Raw genomic sequence first — 16484 nt, 5'->3', positions numbered from 1 at the left:
TGGGAAATGGCGCCTAGGTTTTGTTCCCATGCCAAGCCAGTCGGCAGCACCTCTCAGGGCGGGATTATGGAGCACTTGAGCAAGTCCCACCTCCTGTGGAAAGGCAGCCTGTCTTCGGTGAGGAGAAATCGTGCCTCCCTAATCTACTAGAGCCCTTTGAAGGGCCAAGTAAGTGTATGGAGAAGGGGGAAACAGTAGACACACTCTGTTTACACTTTCACGAAGCTTCTGACAGCCTCCACCCCAGAGCCTGTTGAGTTGCCATGGGAAGGAAGGAATGTCTGGGGACCATAAGGAACTGGCTTAGAGATAAGAAATACGGAGTAAGGATAAATAAGCCTCTCTCTGAATGGAGAAGTGTTAATGGTAGGGCTTCTCTGGGGTGGGGGGGAACCGATGCTCCTGAGGTCCCATTTAACCCAGTTAACTTGCCTCTAGTGACTTGAGATGGGACCATCAGGCGCTAGGCTTTCCTGAAGCCATATGCGCGCATCAGCCTCCTTGCCCTAACCTCATAGCTCCTCCCTCGCCTCGTTGAGCTTGTGACAGCTCTAGTGACGTTTTTGTGACATCTCTAGTGACATCGTGAGGTCCTGAAAGGCAGGGGCATGTCTGATAATTCAGTATTCATGGCAGTGATTAGCACTTAAGAAACATTTTGTGACCTGAGCCCTCGAGAAGGGGGGAGCTGTACATTGAAATTGCCTGGCTTGCCAGTGATGTCCTCCCCCTGGAGAAATCTCAGCCAGAAGCTGTAAGTAATCTGCAGAAGACTCGGGAGACTGGTGAGTGGTCTGATGTTTAGCACAGGCAAGGGCCAGTTGAGAAAGGCATTAGATGAAAAATAACTCAAATACACTTTGTTTTTATGATACCTTTTTTGTTTTTATTATACATACATAATTGTTTTATTATACATTATACATTTTATTATATATACATATACCTATGTAATATATATGTATATAATATATAATATGTGTATATGCACATATTATACATTATACATTTTATTATACATCACACATGGAATACATATAGATGTATGTTGGTGTCTATATCACTTTTGAGAAGAGTAGTATAAACTGTACTATTGAGGGTGACAGAAGCTCTCAGTGATAGCCCAAGGAAGAGTTTTGGGTCCCTATAATCCAGTGCTGCTTAACCTATTTTCATGATTGCCCCCTCCCTTACCAAGTCCTTTTGTGGATACTTTTATCCTAATTGTACCATCCCATGAAATTTTAATAGCTTGGATATACCGTGTATCTGTTTATATACTGTGGACCTTTGGAGAGCCTCCAGCCAGTGGGATTTCTAAGATTTCTTCATGTCCCAAGAGCCCAGTTTGGTCTCCCTGGGGACGATCACAGCCCTCATAAGCATGCAGGCTGTCGAGGACTCCCTGACGGTTATGGACCTCACATCAAGGTCCCTCTGGCTTCAGGTGGGTTTGTCCAGTGGAGAGCTCCACAGGAGATGCGGATGGGGCAGAGGGGTGGGGAGGAGAGTAACACAAGAGAATATAGTCATCTGGCTCCCGCCTTGTGAGGTCACCCCGCCTGGCTGTGTTTTTTGGTCACTTGACTCCTAGGTTCTCTGGGTTCTGGTAACAGATTATATTCCCTTTCCTTGGGAGGGGTTCATAATGGCTCTACTGCTACTGGCCCCAAGTTATGGCACTATCCCTCGGGGTTCCCCTGTATCTACATGTTTATAAATCTATCTTATGTTCAGTGTGCTTTCCTGTTCCTGTTGGGACCCTGGATGAGAGATGGGGGGGTCTTATCACTATACGTCAGAAGAAGACCCTGGAGCTGGGAGGAGGCCAGCAGAGGTAGGTGAGTGATGGAGGGTAGGAGGTGAGGTAGGACTGGGCAGGAGGACAAGGGGTTACAGTCCTAAAAAAGGAGGCTGAGAGGGGCCTTGTTCTGATTTATGGAGTGGGGTGAGAGAATGAACTCTTGGATATGGTCATTGGGGATCCTCTAGAACTTGAGAGGTAATTTTAGGAAATAGTGTGGTCGCTGTCTTTCCCATAGTTGGGATTTATCTCGCACTTTCTCCACCTGATGGTGTAGCATTGGCCTGGATTCACAAAGAAGTTACCAGGGGAAATGGAAGTCCTGTATGATAGGCCTCAAAGGCGCCCTTTAAAAATGTCGAGTTCTTTGGGGAACACCCTCAATCTTACGGAATGAGCCAGAGAGGGAGAGCTTGTTTCCTTAAATTGCCTTGTGGGTTTTCTATTAAAGGCAGGTGTATGTCGGTCTGGGAATCCTTCCTAAGGGAAGTGCACTTCTGAGACATCACTGATCTGGGTTCCGGAGGACCCTGTGCTCCCACGTGAGACAGTGGGGAGAGGGGCAGGAACACAGGTTTTCAGAGGCTAACATCCTGGTTCTTTATCTTCTGGGCCATCCCCTGCTTCAGAGCTGCCATGGGGATTAGATGAGAAAGTGCACCTAAAGGCAGCCTGGCCCTCTTCCTAGCAGACTGAGTAGTCTCATGCTTCAAGTCTACCAAGTCCTTTGCCGGCTCTGCCCCTGGGAGCAGGGGGCAACCAAGCTTTACATGCTTGGGCTCCAGACGCCAGAGAGTGAAAGCAGGAAGCCGTTGTCATGGATGGCGGGCGGGTGGGCACATTATCCTGAGGCCTCCTAATCCCATTTTCTGCTTTCATGTTAATCCTCTTCCTCCTGTCTGCCACACACTCAACTCCCAGGGCACTGACCCAGAGAGCCCAGCTCCACCTCCTCCCAGCAACCGCAGTGCTCCCCATCGGGAGTGCTGGAGGTGGGGCATGGGGACAGCCCGGCTGTGCTTCAGTCCTCCCCAGCCCACCTGGACAGTCTTCCTGGCCAGGTCACAGGTGAACACTGAAGGCTCAGCTCACTCAAAGCAACGACAGATCAACCAGTACTTCCTGAACACTGAGTGTTTGCAGACACTGACGGAGACGTTTACTTACATGATTTCATTTGGTTCCCATAACACTCCTGTGAAGCACATATTATTTATCTGAAATTTGCTGATGAGGAGATGGAGGCTTGGGGAGTTGTCACAGCCCAGATGACACAGAGAGCAAAAACTCACGACACATTCCTCCAGAGCCTCTTGGGGGATCAGTCCCATGTGACCCCTCTCTTGTTGTTTCCTACTTGCCCACCCTTGGAAGGACCTACCTCTGGCTTCCCTCTTCTGGAAATGTCACCTGAGGCTTCATTTGGGTGAGTGTATTTCTCTCAGACACGAGGCCCCGGGGATCACTGGCTGCGCAGCAGAGCAGAAAGAACATAGACTTTGGGGACGGGGGTGTGGTTCTGGCTTCCACAGGAAGGGGACAAGATGTACCCAGGAACTGAATGTTTTCCAGGGAGACAGGTGGCTACATGGTAAATGGCCATCTGGGTGGAGGGATGATTTTGCCTCAGGCTTCTTACTCACTGTCCCCCTCCTTTTCAGGGCACTCTGTTAGGTCTCCTGCTAATCCCTTTTCTCTACTCAGCAGGACTGAAACTGGCCATTTTTGTCCCCAGATTTCTAGGTTCTGAGGCAAGTTTCACTTGCCGAGGAAGAAGCGATCCACCATCCCCTCAGCCGCCTGTGCCTAAGTCTTTCTGAAAAAGTTAAATATGCTCTGGAGCTCCGTTTAAAAAAAAATGTATTTATTTATTTAGATTTTCTTTATTTGAGAGAGAGAGAGCACAAGTGAGAGAAAGCAAAAGACTGTGGGGGTTGCGAGGGTGGGGCAGAGGGAGAGGGAGAGGCAGGCTCCCTGCTGAGCAAGGAGCCTGAGGGTTTCGAATCCAGGACACTAGAATCATGACCAGAGCTGAAGGCAGATGTGTAACTGATCGAGCCACCCAGGAGCCCCTGGACCTCCATTTCAGTTTGTCACCCACTCCAAGTAAGCAAGGGCTCCCTAAGTTTCACGTGGATTGCTCTTGCTGGGACTCTCCCCTCTGGGACAGGCTTGGAGGTTGGGGTGGGATTTGAATGCTTACCAAATCCCTTACTAGCTGTCATCTAGGCTTCAGTTTTCAGGTCCGTAAAATGGGATTGACAATTATACCTTGCTGAGGCCAGAACCTGCCCCTCTCCTTGGGCCACTTCTAGAAACTTCTAGAGCCTAGAAGGCAGTTCTGGGTTCATCTTCAGCCTTCTCTTTCCTTCCTGAGCCATGCACTTCCTGGGCCTTATAGGCCTATCTACTAACTGTAATCAGGGTCTTTGCTTCCCTCTGGGCTGTACAGACCCCGCAGGCTTCCCTGCCCCAGTCCCATGACACCACCTTGGTCTCAATGTAGTGATGTGGGTCCTCCTATCCTCAAGACCCCATGTGCTGGTTGGCAGCTGGAGAACAACAGCGGGCAGTGGAAATCTAACACTGGACGGCATGGGGCAGGCTACACATGTTGTAACGAGTGAATTCAGTTGAGGAAAGGGGTCTGGAGGCTGAACAAAGCAGAGGTCCTCCATGGAAGGGTGGAGCCTGAAGGGGGGTGAGCATGGCTGAGTCATGGGGTGAGCTGCTGTGGTGGCTCTGACCTCCCCACAGTCACCAAGTCCAGGAAGCCAAGGGCAAGATGTGGTAGGTGTGGGCCATGGTAGGCAGTTGCAACCTGGAGGGTCTGAGTAGCATCCGTGATTAGGATTCCAGAACTAAGATTGCCTCCTCAATCCCTTAGAACCGCAGGGCCATCTAGGACATGAGGGCTTACAACAACCACATTTGTTAAGGAGAAATCGGGTTCTGAGTTAAAGTTTGGCTATTCTTTTTTAAGTCCTCAAAGGTCCGTGTGCTTTGAAAATATTCTAGAAGCAGAATAAGGGCACAGGAGAGAAGATGCAGGATTCAGCTTAGAAAATGTGTATCAGGTTGGGCTCCCTCTGGCCTCAGTGTGATTGATCTTGAACACTTAGGTCCTCATTTTTCCTCTGGGCTTCCACATACTTGCTAGACCCTCCCTCCTAAAGCCAGGTAGAGGGGACTGGTCTTTCTATAGACGTTCCTTTCTCCATACTTTCCATATATTTCATGTTCAGAGAAAGGCTCAGTAAAACAAATTGCCCGTTAGCTTGTGGTGGGCAGTGGTGATGATGACCAGGCCTAGCCCCATATGGGACAAAGCTGACCTGACTATAGGTTGCTCAGAGGCCCCCAACGTGGCTGACATCCCACATGAGGATACTAGTCCTTTGGATAAAAGCTCCATATATAAAGAACTGGTGTGTGTTAAAGCAAGAATGTCCTTGGGGATAGAAGTCCCTCCTGTCGATCATCCGGAGGGATGGATGTGAGGGCCATGGAGGGAGGCGGCGCCATGGGAGCAGGGCCTGCCAACACATTTTGCCAACTTCAGTGTTTGCCACGGAGATTTCACTCCTCCAGAGGTCATCCCCCATAACCTCCTGCCCCCACTTCCCCAAACAAACACCAAAGACATTAACTGAGGACCAGTCAGTCCAAGAAACCGGCTTGGGAAGCGTCCTTGCCGTGAAACATTGTTTATTAATTGATTGACCTTTTTTTTCCTTTTTTCTTTTCTTTTTTTTACAAAAATAAACATTTTAATGAACAAGAAGTACAAAAGCTTCTGGAGATACAAACTCCAAGGAGCGGGGAGAGGCTGGTTTTGGCTGCTTTGCGGCTTTCACTGAAAGCAAATGAGGCAGAAAGGCCCCGGCCCCACCCCCACCCCAGGTCCTGGCTCAAACAGCAACCTGCTCCTTGACCCCATGTCTTGGCTCATACCTTGTGTGCTCCTCTGTCCCTGCCCCTGTGCTGGCCTGTGGGTGCCCCAGGGTTGGGTGGCCAGAGGCGGCCTCCCCAGGTGCGGAATCCTACACATCCCAGAGCATCCCCATCAAGTCTTCTGTCCGGAGCTCAGCTGAGAGAACTCTCCATGACCGATTGTCCCCACGCAGCCCCCACCAGATCGTGACATGCAGCAGCAGCAGCAGCAGCAGCAGCAGCAGCAGCAGGAGGCCTGGCTACATTCTCACACTATGAACACAGTGGTGGGGCTGCCCACAGAACTGTCCCAGCGAGGGCCGAAGCCCCTAGTGTGGGTATCTGCCTAAGCCTTGCTGGCCACCCAGAGGGTTGGAGAGGCAGTCAGACCCCCGCCCGGCTCCTGTGATTCCTGGCCCCAGGGGCCAGCAGTCCCATACCTAGACCGGTAAACTCACATTTTAACATTTGGCATTATTGCACGTTGTCCTGGTTACCTCACTGTCTGGGATGTCAGCCTCGCTGGTGGGTGGGGGCTTGCAGGCGACATGCAGTGCTGCTAGTGCAAGGCACACCCTCCCTCCACAGGCGAGCCCAGCGGGCGGGGCTGGTCCGCTGGCAGCTGAGCCCCCAGAGAGGTCAGCCTGAGGCCCTCACATATGCCGTCTTGTTGGGATCAGGGACCACGTGGCTCCATCCTGTCTTGAAAAATACCAGCTGCCGACCTGGAGGCAGAGGTGAGAGGTAACAGGGCTGTTTCCCTCCCTGGAGGTGGGGGCCGCTCTCCCCGACAGGACTGCCTAGAGGACAGGGAGACTTGTCTCTCATCATTCCAACCTTCTTGCCTTCTCATCAAAGCCGGCTTCTGACAGGCGACCACTACCTGTCAGTCTCTTCCAGGGAACGCCTGTCACCTCCCTCAGGTTGTCCTTTCCCTTCCCGCGGGCTCACCTGTCCAGGTGGTCTGGTTGGTTACCACGAAGGCCTGGCACTGGGCGTGGCTCTCGCAGACATCCACGGCCTCGGCCAGGTTGAACACGGAGAGGAGGCAGCTCCCGTGGTGGTAGGAGGGCCAGCAGCGGTAGTCTTCCTGGAGGATGGTGCTGTCTGGGAGGTGCTGGTACTCTGTGGGTTTGGGGATGGAGCACGAATGAGAACCCTGTTTCCAGGCAGGAGGTTCTGGGGCTGCTTCCTGGGATGGCTAAGACTCATTGCCTAGTGGAGAGCTGAGCGCTAGCCCGGTCACCCTCGCGTGGAGATGAAGGCAGCTACCGCTGTGGAACTGGCCTGAGCACCCAGGAAAGGCAAAGCTCAGCTTCGGGGTTTGGGAGACCCACAGCTCCCAAATCTAAGGGTGCCCAGTGGGTTCTGACAGCACGTGACAGCGGGCGCAGAGTGGGATAAACGCACACTCAGAGCTTGAGGGGAGGACGTTCTCTACATTTAAGGCCAGGCTCCTCAAACTTCAGTGTTGCCTGTGAATTTCCAGGGATTCTTGCTAAGCTGCAGATCCCGGTTTCGGGGGTCTGGGGTGGGGATGGGGGTGGGCATTTCTAACCAGCTTCTGGCGCTGCTGGTCTGCAGACCACACTTGAGTTTAGCATGAGTTTAGAGCACCCCTGGGTCCCGCTTCCTTCGGGCCCTAGGGAGAGAGATGAGGAAAGCTCCTCTGGGAGCAGGCAGTTGGGGATTTCTCAAAAGGGATGCAAATGACTGTGAAACACAAAGATGACCACTGGGGACCCCACAGATCAGGTGTCTGGGGGGAGGAGGCTGGAGGAAAATTCTTCCCATTACACAGAAAGGGCCCTCAGAGGCTGTGTGAGCTCCTCAGTCAGGAAGCTGCTCAGTGGCCGGCCGGTCACCTGCAGAAGCCCTGGGCCTCTGGCCACCCCGCCCTCCTGCCTCCTTCTTCTAGCAGGGACTAGACCAAAGTCCAGGGCTGGCTGTGATTTATGGCCCCATAAACGGCGTCCTCAGGGACAGAGCCAGCCATTGTTCACCTCGTTAAACTTTATTTACAGGGCTAACGAGGGCTCCCCCACCCCTAAGACTGGCCAGAGCTCCTTGAATACAGAGGCTGCCCACTCCTGGCCCCCCCTGCCAATCAGGATAAACCCCAGGGCCTCAGCAGAGGGACTGACAGCAGGGGCTCGAATTCTCCCTCAGCTCTTGGGCTCCTCAGCTGGTTTCCGAGTGGAGTCACAGGCTCGGCCAGCCTCCCTCCTAGCCCCAGAAGGGCCGAGGAGGGAAAGAGAAGCCCACACAAAAATTGCAGTCCAGCTGTGTAACAGGAACCAAGTTAATTGCTCACACACACTTTGCCTGGCATTGAATCCCCATAAGCATTTTGTGAGGCAGGAAATACTAAACCCAATTCACAGGAGCGAAAAGGGAGGCTCAAGGTGTAGGAAAGCTTCTCAAAGTCACACAGTCAATACAGAGTGGGGTCCAGAGCCATTAGAGAAGGGGCGTCGGTGCCCCCTTACTCCTCCTCAAGGTCAAAGCAAAATTATAGTCATTCTGGCTCAGAGGAGAGGCCTCCAAGTAGAGGCTAAAAATGGTCAAGCTTAGGAGGGCAGGCCACTTAGCCCAATCAAGGGGGTCACTCGCCCTCCCACCCATTCCCCAGCTCCGGGCCTCTGGAGCCCTGCAGAAGCCACTCACCAGCTCTGTGGCCTGCTGTGCTGTTCTGCAGATACTGCCCGCTCCGGAACAGGTGCAGCACCCTCTCCAGCTGGGCCAGCGTCTCATCGACTCCCCAGCTGAGCTCTCCTGCACAGCACAGTGTAGCTATGAGTGGGTGCCTGGGCTTCTACCCCTCCCCGAGGTTGGGAACGAGCTGCCTTTCCCACTCTTCCTCTGGACCTTGGGCCTAGATGACCAGTGGACAGGGAAGGGGTTTTGCCACAGAATGCCACTTTGGGAAATGATGGCTTCTGGGCCATACACTGTCCTGGGTCATTCTTGTCCCCCTGCCTGCTGCGGGAGGGTGACGGGATGCAGATGGGGCTCGGAGAGCTCACCTGTGGCGTTGACAATGCTGTCCAGCAGAGGCCGTAGTGAGGGTGGGGCACTGTGGGGCAGGAGGTATGTGAAGAAAAACCTGGGGCAGAGAGAAACCAGGGGCTCAGTGCTCTGGCCTTGGGGACACATCCTTCCTCTGCCCCAACTTGGGACAGAACCGTACTCTGGCCAAGGAGCCTGATCCCTCAGGCCTACGACCTAGGCATAACCCCAGAGCATAATAAGGAGTCCACTTTGACTCAGGGTGGGGATCAGGGCACATCCTAAGGCCACCCCTTAACTTTACACCACCCTACAATCTGAGGTCTATTTACCCCATACGTCCCCAGGACTCCCCCACCACCCAGTATCACCCTGTCCCCTGAGCTGATCCTTGTCACAACAGCCCCATAGCTGGGGCCCAGGGAAGAGCTTCCAGAGGTGAAGGACAGGAGAAGAAGAGGTAGTGCTGTCCCACCAGCCCTACATCTGAATCTGACACTATTTTAAGAGGCCTCCAGCTGCCACCCCCACCCCAGATTCTCCTTGGAGCTGACTATTTTTAGCATCATCGTCAGGAGCCTGAAGTTCCCTTCTTAAGTGGGTGGAAGACTTTCCCCACCCCTGCCACTCCATTGGACAAGGCCAAGTCTCCCCACCCTGGCTGGCTTCCTGAACCTCATGTGGGCTCTCCCCTTGCCATGCCCTCCTGGGGCCCACTCTTTCTCCCTGGCCTTCCTGGGTTGGGGTGGGGGGGGGGGCGGAGGTCACCTGTAGGCATTGTAGAGGTTGCGCTTCTCATTCATGCCCTCACACCAGCCCTGGGCCGAGCAGGGCAGGCTGAAGTTCCTGGCTGGAAACTCCAGGATGCAATCAGCACTGCTGGCACACGGCGTCTCCTCCACGCGTGCGTCGTCCAGATCTGTCACCTTCAGCTCCCCGTCCACCAGCACAAACTGTCGGGGGCGGAAGTCCAGCAGAGTGACAGAGCCCAGGGGGGAGTGGGCCAGGTGGTGAAGGAGCCGGCCCAGGCTCAGGCAGATCTGAGGGGCAGACACAAGGCTGCTCATAGGCTTGTCTCCTGGGAGTGGGTCTGGGGGATTCCAGGGCTCAGCCCTTTGGGGCAGGGAGCAGGGGCAGGGGGTGGTTTTGGCTTTTCTCTTAAAGGCCCCAGTGCTTACTAAGGGCTGAGAGCCAGGGGCCTCACAGAGCAAGCCAGTGATTTTCTATTAACCCTGGGCAGGCCTAGCCTGAGAGTAATGTGGTAGGAAATAGGCAGCATGGAAGTCTGGGGATACCAGGTTTCCTCCCTTGAAGCTGCATCTTGAGCGGGTTTTAGTCCAGTGCGTGGAAATAGAGGGAGGGTCAAGATGACCTTAAGGTCTTTTCTAGTCCTACGACACTGGTCCTCTTAGAGCCAGGCTACGAGCGTGTGCGCATGCGTGCACACGTGTGTACAGGTGTGTGTGTGTGTGTGTGTGTGTGTGTGTGTGTAAGGGGAGCAGGAGCACCAAAACACCAGGATCCTCTATGTCTTGCTTCTTTTTTTTTTTTTTAACCCTTTGGCTGATAGCCGAGTCAGCATTGCTCCATCTTTCCTTCTTTTTTCCGACTGAGGAGGAGTCCAAGCTACTCTGGAGGACAGGCCTTCTAAGGGAAAACCATCCCAGCAAGGAGCCCAGGGCCCAGCCCTCCTTCCTGCTCACTCGGAAGCGGTCCTCCCAGGAAGTCTGCAGCAGCTGGATCATCTCCACAGGGGCACCCAGCTCTGTGATGGTGGTCAGGGTGTCCGGGATGTCCTCGCTGTCCTGGTAGCAGTAGCCATAGAGCTGGGGGAGGCCCAGGGCAGGTCATTAGGTCACAGCGTCGGGGTGGGGACAGAGAAGGGCTGGGCTGTCAGAGGTCCCCCTCCCTCTGCACTACCCGCCTCCCACCCCCATCCCCAGATGGTTGCTTCAGCTCTGGCCAGAAGAGAAGAGCAGCACTGCCCAGGGAAGCCTGCCCTCTGCCCCTGCAGCCATAGCTCCTGCTGATGGACCTGCCTCTTACCTCCTGCCACTCAGGTAAATGGGCAGGTCTGGACACCACGTATCAGCCATGTACCAGGCACCGTGTTAAATGTCCTACACGTATAACCTGATACTTATAACCTTACGCAGACATACTAGGTACTATTATTAATCTCCAATTTACAGGTGAGGAAACTAACTCAGAGAAGTTACGTAATTTGCATAATGTCACACAGCTAATAAATGCAGGAGCTAGCATTCAAATTTATGTCATTTGGATTCCACAGCCTGGTTCTTTCTAATACCATTTGTTAATCAACAAGCCAGCAAATGGGTATTACACCTCTTCCCCTGCTCCAGTCCTCAATCCCCCCAACTTTTTTTTTTTTTTAAGATTTTATTTATTTATTTGTCAGAGAGAAAGACAGCAAGCCCAAGCAGCAGGAGAGGCAGGCAGAGGGAGAAGTAGGCTCCCTGCTGAGCAAGGACCCTGATGCAAGACTCCATCCCAGGATCTTGGGAATATAACCTGAGCTAAAGGCGGACACTTAACCAACTGAGCCACCCAGGCGTCCCTGTCCTCTATTCCTTATCATTTCGACTTTTGGCAACTTCATTTTTTTCTCAGCTCTGGTCTTGTGGGCAGAAAAAGAAGCTCCCCGAGGCCTGGTAACAAACATTTATAAGAACAAAGCAGCTAAGGAGCACAGCCTTGGGTGTTCTTTGCATATGTCGGTGGGGGTGGTCATACCCCCCAATGGCAGTAATAGTTAAGGGATGTTTCTGGGGGAAGATCAGTTCTTTGGGGGCATGCTCATAAGGGTCAGGGCCGGAGAGTGGGCTTGGTATAGCTCAGTTAGCCAGGGACTTTTGGGAAGCACAGCCTGACTTTGTCATTAACACCTAAACTGGCATCCAGAGAGAGCCCTGCTTCCTCCACACTGCACATCGGCCGGGGATCAGATGCTGCTCAAAACAGCCAACACCATGTGGGGTAGGAACACAAAGGCCGAGTTGTCCAGGCCACAGGAGGGAGAGGGGAGAGCTGCACAATATGGGGGCTGGGGTGGCGGGGGTGTTGCGGTGCAGGGGGCAGTCAAGCCTACAGGCTAGATGTCCCTGCATACTGTCACCCTCCTTACCATCATTCACACCCCTCCCAGATCCACTCCAGGCCCTCACAGACCCTCATCCGTCCCAGGAGTGCCCTTTCAGCTCCTGGAGCCAGCTGAGAGCAGGCCCAGCTCAGGGCCGCCATTAGATCATTGGGGCTGTGAACTGGGGGATCAGGGGACAGTCCCAGCCACCCTCTCTTCTTCCTTCTGTCTCTGCTCCCCCACCTCGCATCAGCCCAGGGAGGCCCCAGGCCCCGGTGTGTGTGTGTGTGTGGGGGGTAGGTAAGGGGAGCAGCCCTGGGGCCTGGTTCTCATTTTCTTGCCCAGAGTCTGAGCCTTTGTGGGAAACTTCTGAAGGTTATTAAACACCCGGAGGTCGTTAAATGCGCTGTTAACGAGGTATTAATCAACACCCCTCAGGAAAAAATAAAAAAACACCATTAACCCCCCCAGGAAGCGTGAGGCTGAGCATTTCAGTTGCATCTTTTGTTCGTTTGGGAGAAGAAATATACTCTAGCAGGGCCAGAATCTGAGCCCAAGCAGGCATGGGGCCCCCTCTAAGGCCTGAGATCCTGGAACTGTGGAGGTTGGGGGGAGGGAAGACCCTTTTGCCCTTTGACCCTGGGCTATAGAGGCATCTATCATGTGAGTAGTGTGTGTGTGTGTGTGTGAAAGAGAGAGGGGGGGGGGCTGACGGAAGAAGGACAGAGCAAGCTTGCCCAGGCAGTCCCCAGAGACCAGAGAAAGTGCTGGGAGGCGCACGGTGGGACATCTACCTGGACATTTTCAATTAGAACTTACAGAATCAACTTTGGGGTTGCCAGAGATGGGGACGGGGCCTCAGGTGGCCCGGGGGAGCCAGAACTCTAAGAAGCATTCTTTGGCTCCTCCCTGGTTCGGCAGTCAAATGGTTTTGAAATTTTACATGAGTAAGAGGTATTAAGACATTATTTCTAGTTCCTCGCACAACCTCACTGCAGCCTCCTGAGCAAGAAGACCCCACAGCAGGCTTCTGTGGCAGCAGAGTCGGCCCTGCAGAAGAGGCCAGAGGGACCCTAGCTGGCGGTCAGAGGAAACATGAGGAACATTGCCCTGAAACAATTCCTAAAGTCACACTCAGGAACCCTTTCTTCTCGCTGATGGTAGCTTTTTACCTTTCCCCAGATGGGAAGGCCTGGGACTCTCCCCACCTTTTAACATTTGTGCCCTAGGGCAACTGCCCCTAGTATGACCCAGTAAGAGTCACACAGCCTACCTCAGACAGACCCAGTCTTGGTCTAGTGAGGGAACGGGTGAAAACTCTTCAGCTGTAATATGTATGTATTACCTATGTGATAAAGATATTATTTGGGGGCGGGTGCTTTCAGAATCGGGCGGGGGCCTGACATGAAAGCGGAGGACCGCTCTGTGAGATGCATGGGGGCAGTTAACTAGATGCTGGTCAGGAAGCTTGGGTGGGTGAGGGAGGGAAGGAGGGAGAAATCCCTTAAGAGACAGGAGAGCACATCAAAACCTCAAACCTGTCCTAAGGGGGGGGGGGGGACGCTTGAGTCAATTAACTAACACTTAAGGTCCTGCTTCTCCACTGCCTCAGAGTCTGGCTGATACCCCAGGGTTGCCAAAAAGTTCCCAAGAGCCCCTAGGAAGCGAAGAGAACAAGATCCTCCCAGTGAGAATGGCCACGTAACCAGTCGCTCACTCCCTGAAGCTCCAGGCACAATGTCAGCTGTGCAACCAGGCATAGCTGCCCGCAACTGTTGGCTCTGGCTGATCTCCTGCCACCAGCTCAGGGCCTAGGACCTGGTCACAAGTGTCCCACAGTAGTTGGGGGGAGCCTGGGGAGACCTGGAGTCAGCAGGAATATAAATAGCTCCCTGGCCTCTCTCTGGCTTGTTCTGCAATACCCAGGCAGGCTTGGGGGTCTATCTCAGTCTTCACAAAGGGAGGGAGGGACTCCCAGATTTCTGGTCAGTTCTGCTGGCAGGTTCCTCTGCTGGGGAGTCTGCCCGCACCCTCTGTTCAGCGGGCCAAGACCAGTCAGGGATTCCCCTCTCAGTCCGCTCAGACATGTGCAAAGGGAAGAGTTTGTTTAATCCTAGGGCCGACTCGAGGACAGAGAGCTGGGGGAGAGGTGGAAGTGGGTGTGTTAGGGCAGTGCTGGGGCTATGAGAGGCCCAGTCTCTTAGTTTAGACTGGAGGGGACAAGGTGGGGTCTCATCTCTCCCCTCCACCCCCCAGTGAACAGGAAAGACAGAGTCCCATTTAGTAGGAACCTGGGCATTTGGCCTTTTCAGTCTTCCAGCCACTGACTAAATCTGCTCTGAAAATGTGACCCTGAGACCCTCAGGCATGTAGTCTGTCCTCTGAGCACTGAGCTAAGAACCTGAAGTTTCCTCAAAGATCCAAGGGCTGTTTTTAAGGCCTGGAGAATGGCGGGGTCACTTCTGGGAAGGGCTGTGCATTTTCTGGCCTACTACCCAATTCCCTCTAGTCCTTCCAGTGGCTTCTGCATGGGGGATGGGGGATGCTCTCCGGGAATCAAGCCTGATACAGGGTCTCTTTCCGGCCCTTCCCAACCTTGTTGCTGTCCCCTCCCATCTGCAAAGCCAGACAAGCTACTGGAAGTTGAGAGAAGTTGGGGGTTGAGATTCCATCAAGAAAGGGGGCCCTATCACTGCAGTTGGAATCCTGACTCAGGGATGACCTCTGTGTCTTGGCTTGGGGTCATTTTCCTGGTGCTCAACACCCCAGCTCCAGCCAGAAGCAGGGTCCTAAGTACTAAAGACTCGCATTCCTGCCTCGAGTTTTGGGACCCTCTGTCCTGGCCTCTGTCTTCAAAGGATATGGGGGTGTAAGCTGAGAGACCCAGGAGTTCCTCCATAGGTAAAGAGCCAGCTCACTCAGGAGTAGGGGTAGTGTGGTGGGAAGCGGCTGCGGTCAGGGGTCTGCCCCCAGCTTAACCTGAGCACAGTCACCCAGGCTCTGTTTCTTTATCTGTATGCCCGAGGGTTCCCTTCCAGTGAGAGTGACGGGGCCTGGGCACGTCCAGCCAGCACCCTCACCCCCTCACCCCCGCCGTCGTACCTGCAGCACGTTGGGGTGCCGCAGCCGCTCCAGCAGCACCATCTCCTTGAGCAGCTTGTGGGCCGCCAGCCGGTAGCAGCCCCTCCGTGCCCCGAACTCGCGCACGCAGCTGCCCAGATCGTGGCCGCTGAAGTCCACCGCCTTGAGCGCTACCGCGGCGCCGCCGGGCAGGCGGACCCGGTACACGGCCTTGGTGTAGCCTGAGCCCACGTACTGGGCGCCGGACACGTTGCGGAGCGCGGCGCAGCCCAGGCGCGGGCCCGAGCCCGGGGAGCCCGGGCCGGGAGCCGGGGGCCAGCTCGGGGCGCCGTCGGGCAGGGGCCGGGCCCGCGGGGGCCGGGGACGCTGCAGGCCCGGCCCGCCCGGAGCCAGGTCCATCAGGCGCCGCCGCTCCGGCCGGCCGGCCCCGGGGCCGGGGCCCCCGCGGGAATAGCGCTGCACCTCCTCGTAGCGCGCTCGGATCTGCCGGGCCAGTTCCCCGCGGCCCCCGCGACGGCCCGGGCCCGGGGCTGGCGAGGGCCCGGGGGACTGGCCTGGCCGCGGAGGCTCCGACCCCGGTGCGAAGAGCACGTTGAGGACGGAGCCCAGCAGGAAGGAGGCGCAGAAACCCGCGGCGACCGCCGCCCGCCGGCGCCGCATCGCTCCCCTCCCCCCAGCCGGCCGGCCCCGCGCGGCTCCCCGGCCCCGGCCCCGGGAGGCTCAGGCTCCGAGGCGGCTCCGCTCTGCGCCCCTCCGACCCCCTGCCCAGTCCGAGCGCATGGCCCCAGCTGCCCCGACCCCGGCCCCTCGCGGGCCGCACATCGGCCTGACACTTGCCTCCCTCCCGCCCTGCCCCCGCCGCTTATAAGGCCCGGAGCCGCCCCCGCCCCCGCCCCCTCCGCCTCCACCTCCCAGCTCCCGGCCGGAGCCCGTCCTCGGCGCCGCCCCCTCCGGCCGCCCGGCCCGGCCTTCCCCGCTGACTGACAGCGGGACCTCCTCCCGCGGCCGTCCGGGCCTGGGAAGCGGCGCGGAGGCGGCTCCGGCCCTGCCCAGCCCGCGGGCCCCCCCGGGCTCGGGCCGCGAGAGGGGGAGGGGGCGGCGGCGACCGGCGACGCGCGGGAGCTCCGGTCCCGGCGCGAGGGCGCATAACGGGGCCGGGGCTGCCGGAGAGCGGGACCAGGAGGCGGATAACGGAGCCGGCCGGGCGGGGTGGGGAAGATAAAGGGGTGAGGCCGGCGGGTAACGGGCTCCGGAGGGGACGAGCAGCTGGCTCTGGGGTGCTGGGGGTCCGTGGGATTTCAGAGCTCTCTCCGGGAGCCCAGGACCTCCCTCCGGTGGAGTTGGGGATGGAGGCTCCTCGCCCCAGTCCCGGATCCCGGGGCGAAGGGGTGGGGGTGATGTGGGGAGGTGGACGTAGAGACGCTGGCACCTGCGAGCCTGTGTGGGTCTGGAACTCTGGGATCAGAGGATCGAAGATGCCCTATTCAGCCTCAACCACCAAGTCTTTCTGGTTTCTCATTTTCCTTAACCCTGAAGCCCCGGATCGAGCTCCTT

At 55.8% G+C, this 16484-nt stretch overlaps 1 protein-coding gene across 1 annotated transcript; it reads right to left on the bottom strand.

Annotated features, from left to right (window-relative positions):
• Positions 1 to 5463: 5463 nt before the first annotated feature.
• On the bottom strand, positions 5464 to 15777 carry PKDCC (protein kinase domain containing, cytoplasmic). Its single transcript, XM_059405534.1, has 7 exons — positions 14952 to 15777; positions 10450 to 10572; positions 9515 to 9786; positions 8764 to 8843; positions 8405 to 8512; positions 6689 to 6862; positions 5464 to 6462 (listed from the first exon to the last, which is right to left on the bottom strand). The coding sequence occupies exons 1-7, from the start codon at positions 15588 to 15590 to the stop codon at positions 6377 to 6379; spliced, it is 1482 nt and encodes a 493-aa protein (XP_059261517.1). The 5' UTR covers positions 15591 to 15777; the 3' UTR covers positions 5464 to 6376.
• Between the last annotated feature and the right edge of the window lie 707 nt (positions 15778 to 16484).

This window comes from Mustela nigripes, chromosome 7 (genome assembly GCF_022355385.1).
Source record: "Mustela nigripes isolate SB6536 chromosome 7, MUSNIG.SB6536, whole genome shotgun sequence".
NCBI lineage: Eukaryota > Metazoa > Chordata > Mammalia > Carnivora > Mustelidae > Mustela > Mustela nigripes.
Note: the sequence above shows the minus strand (reverse complement) of the source record. Positions and strands in the feature narration are given on the sequence as shown.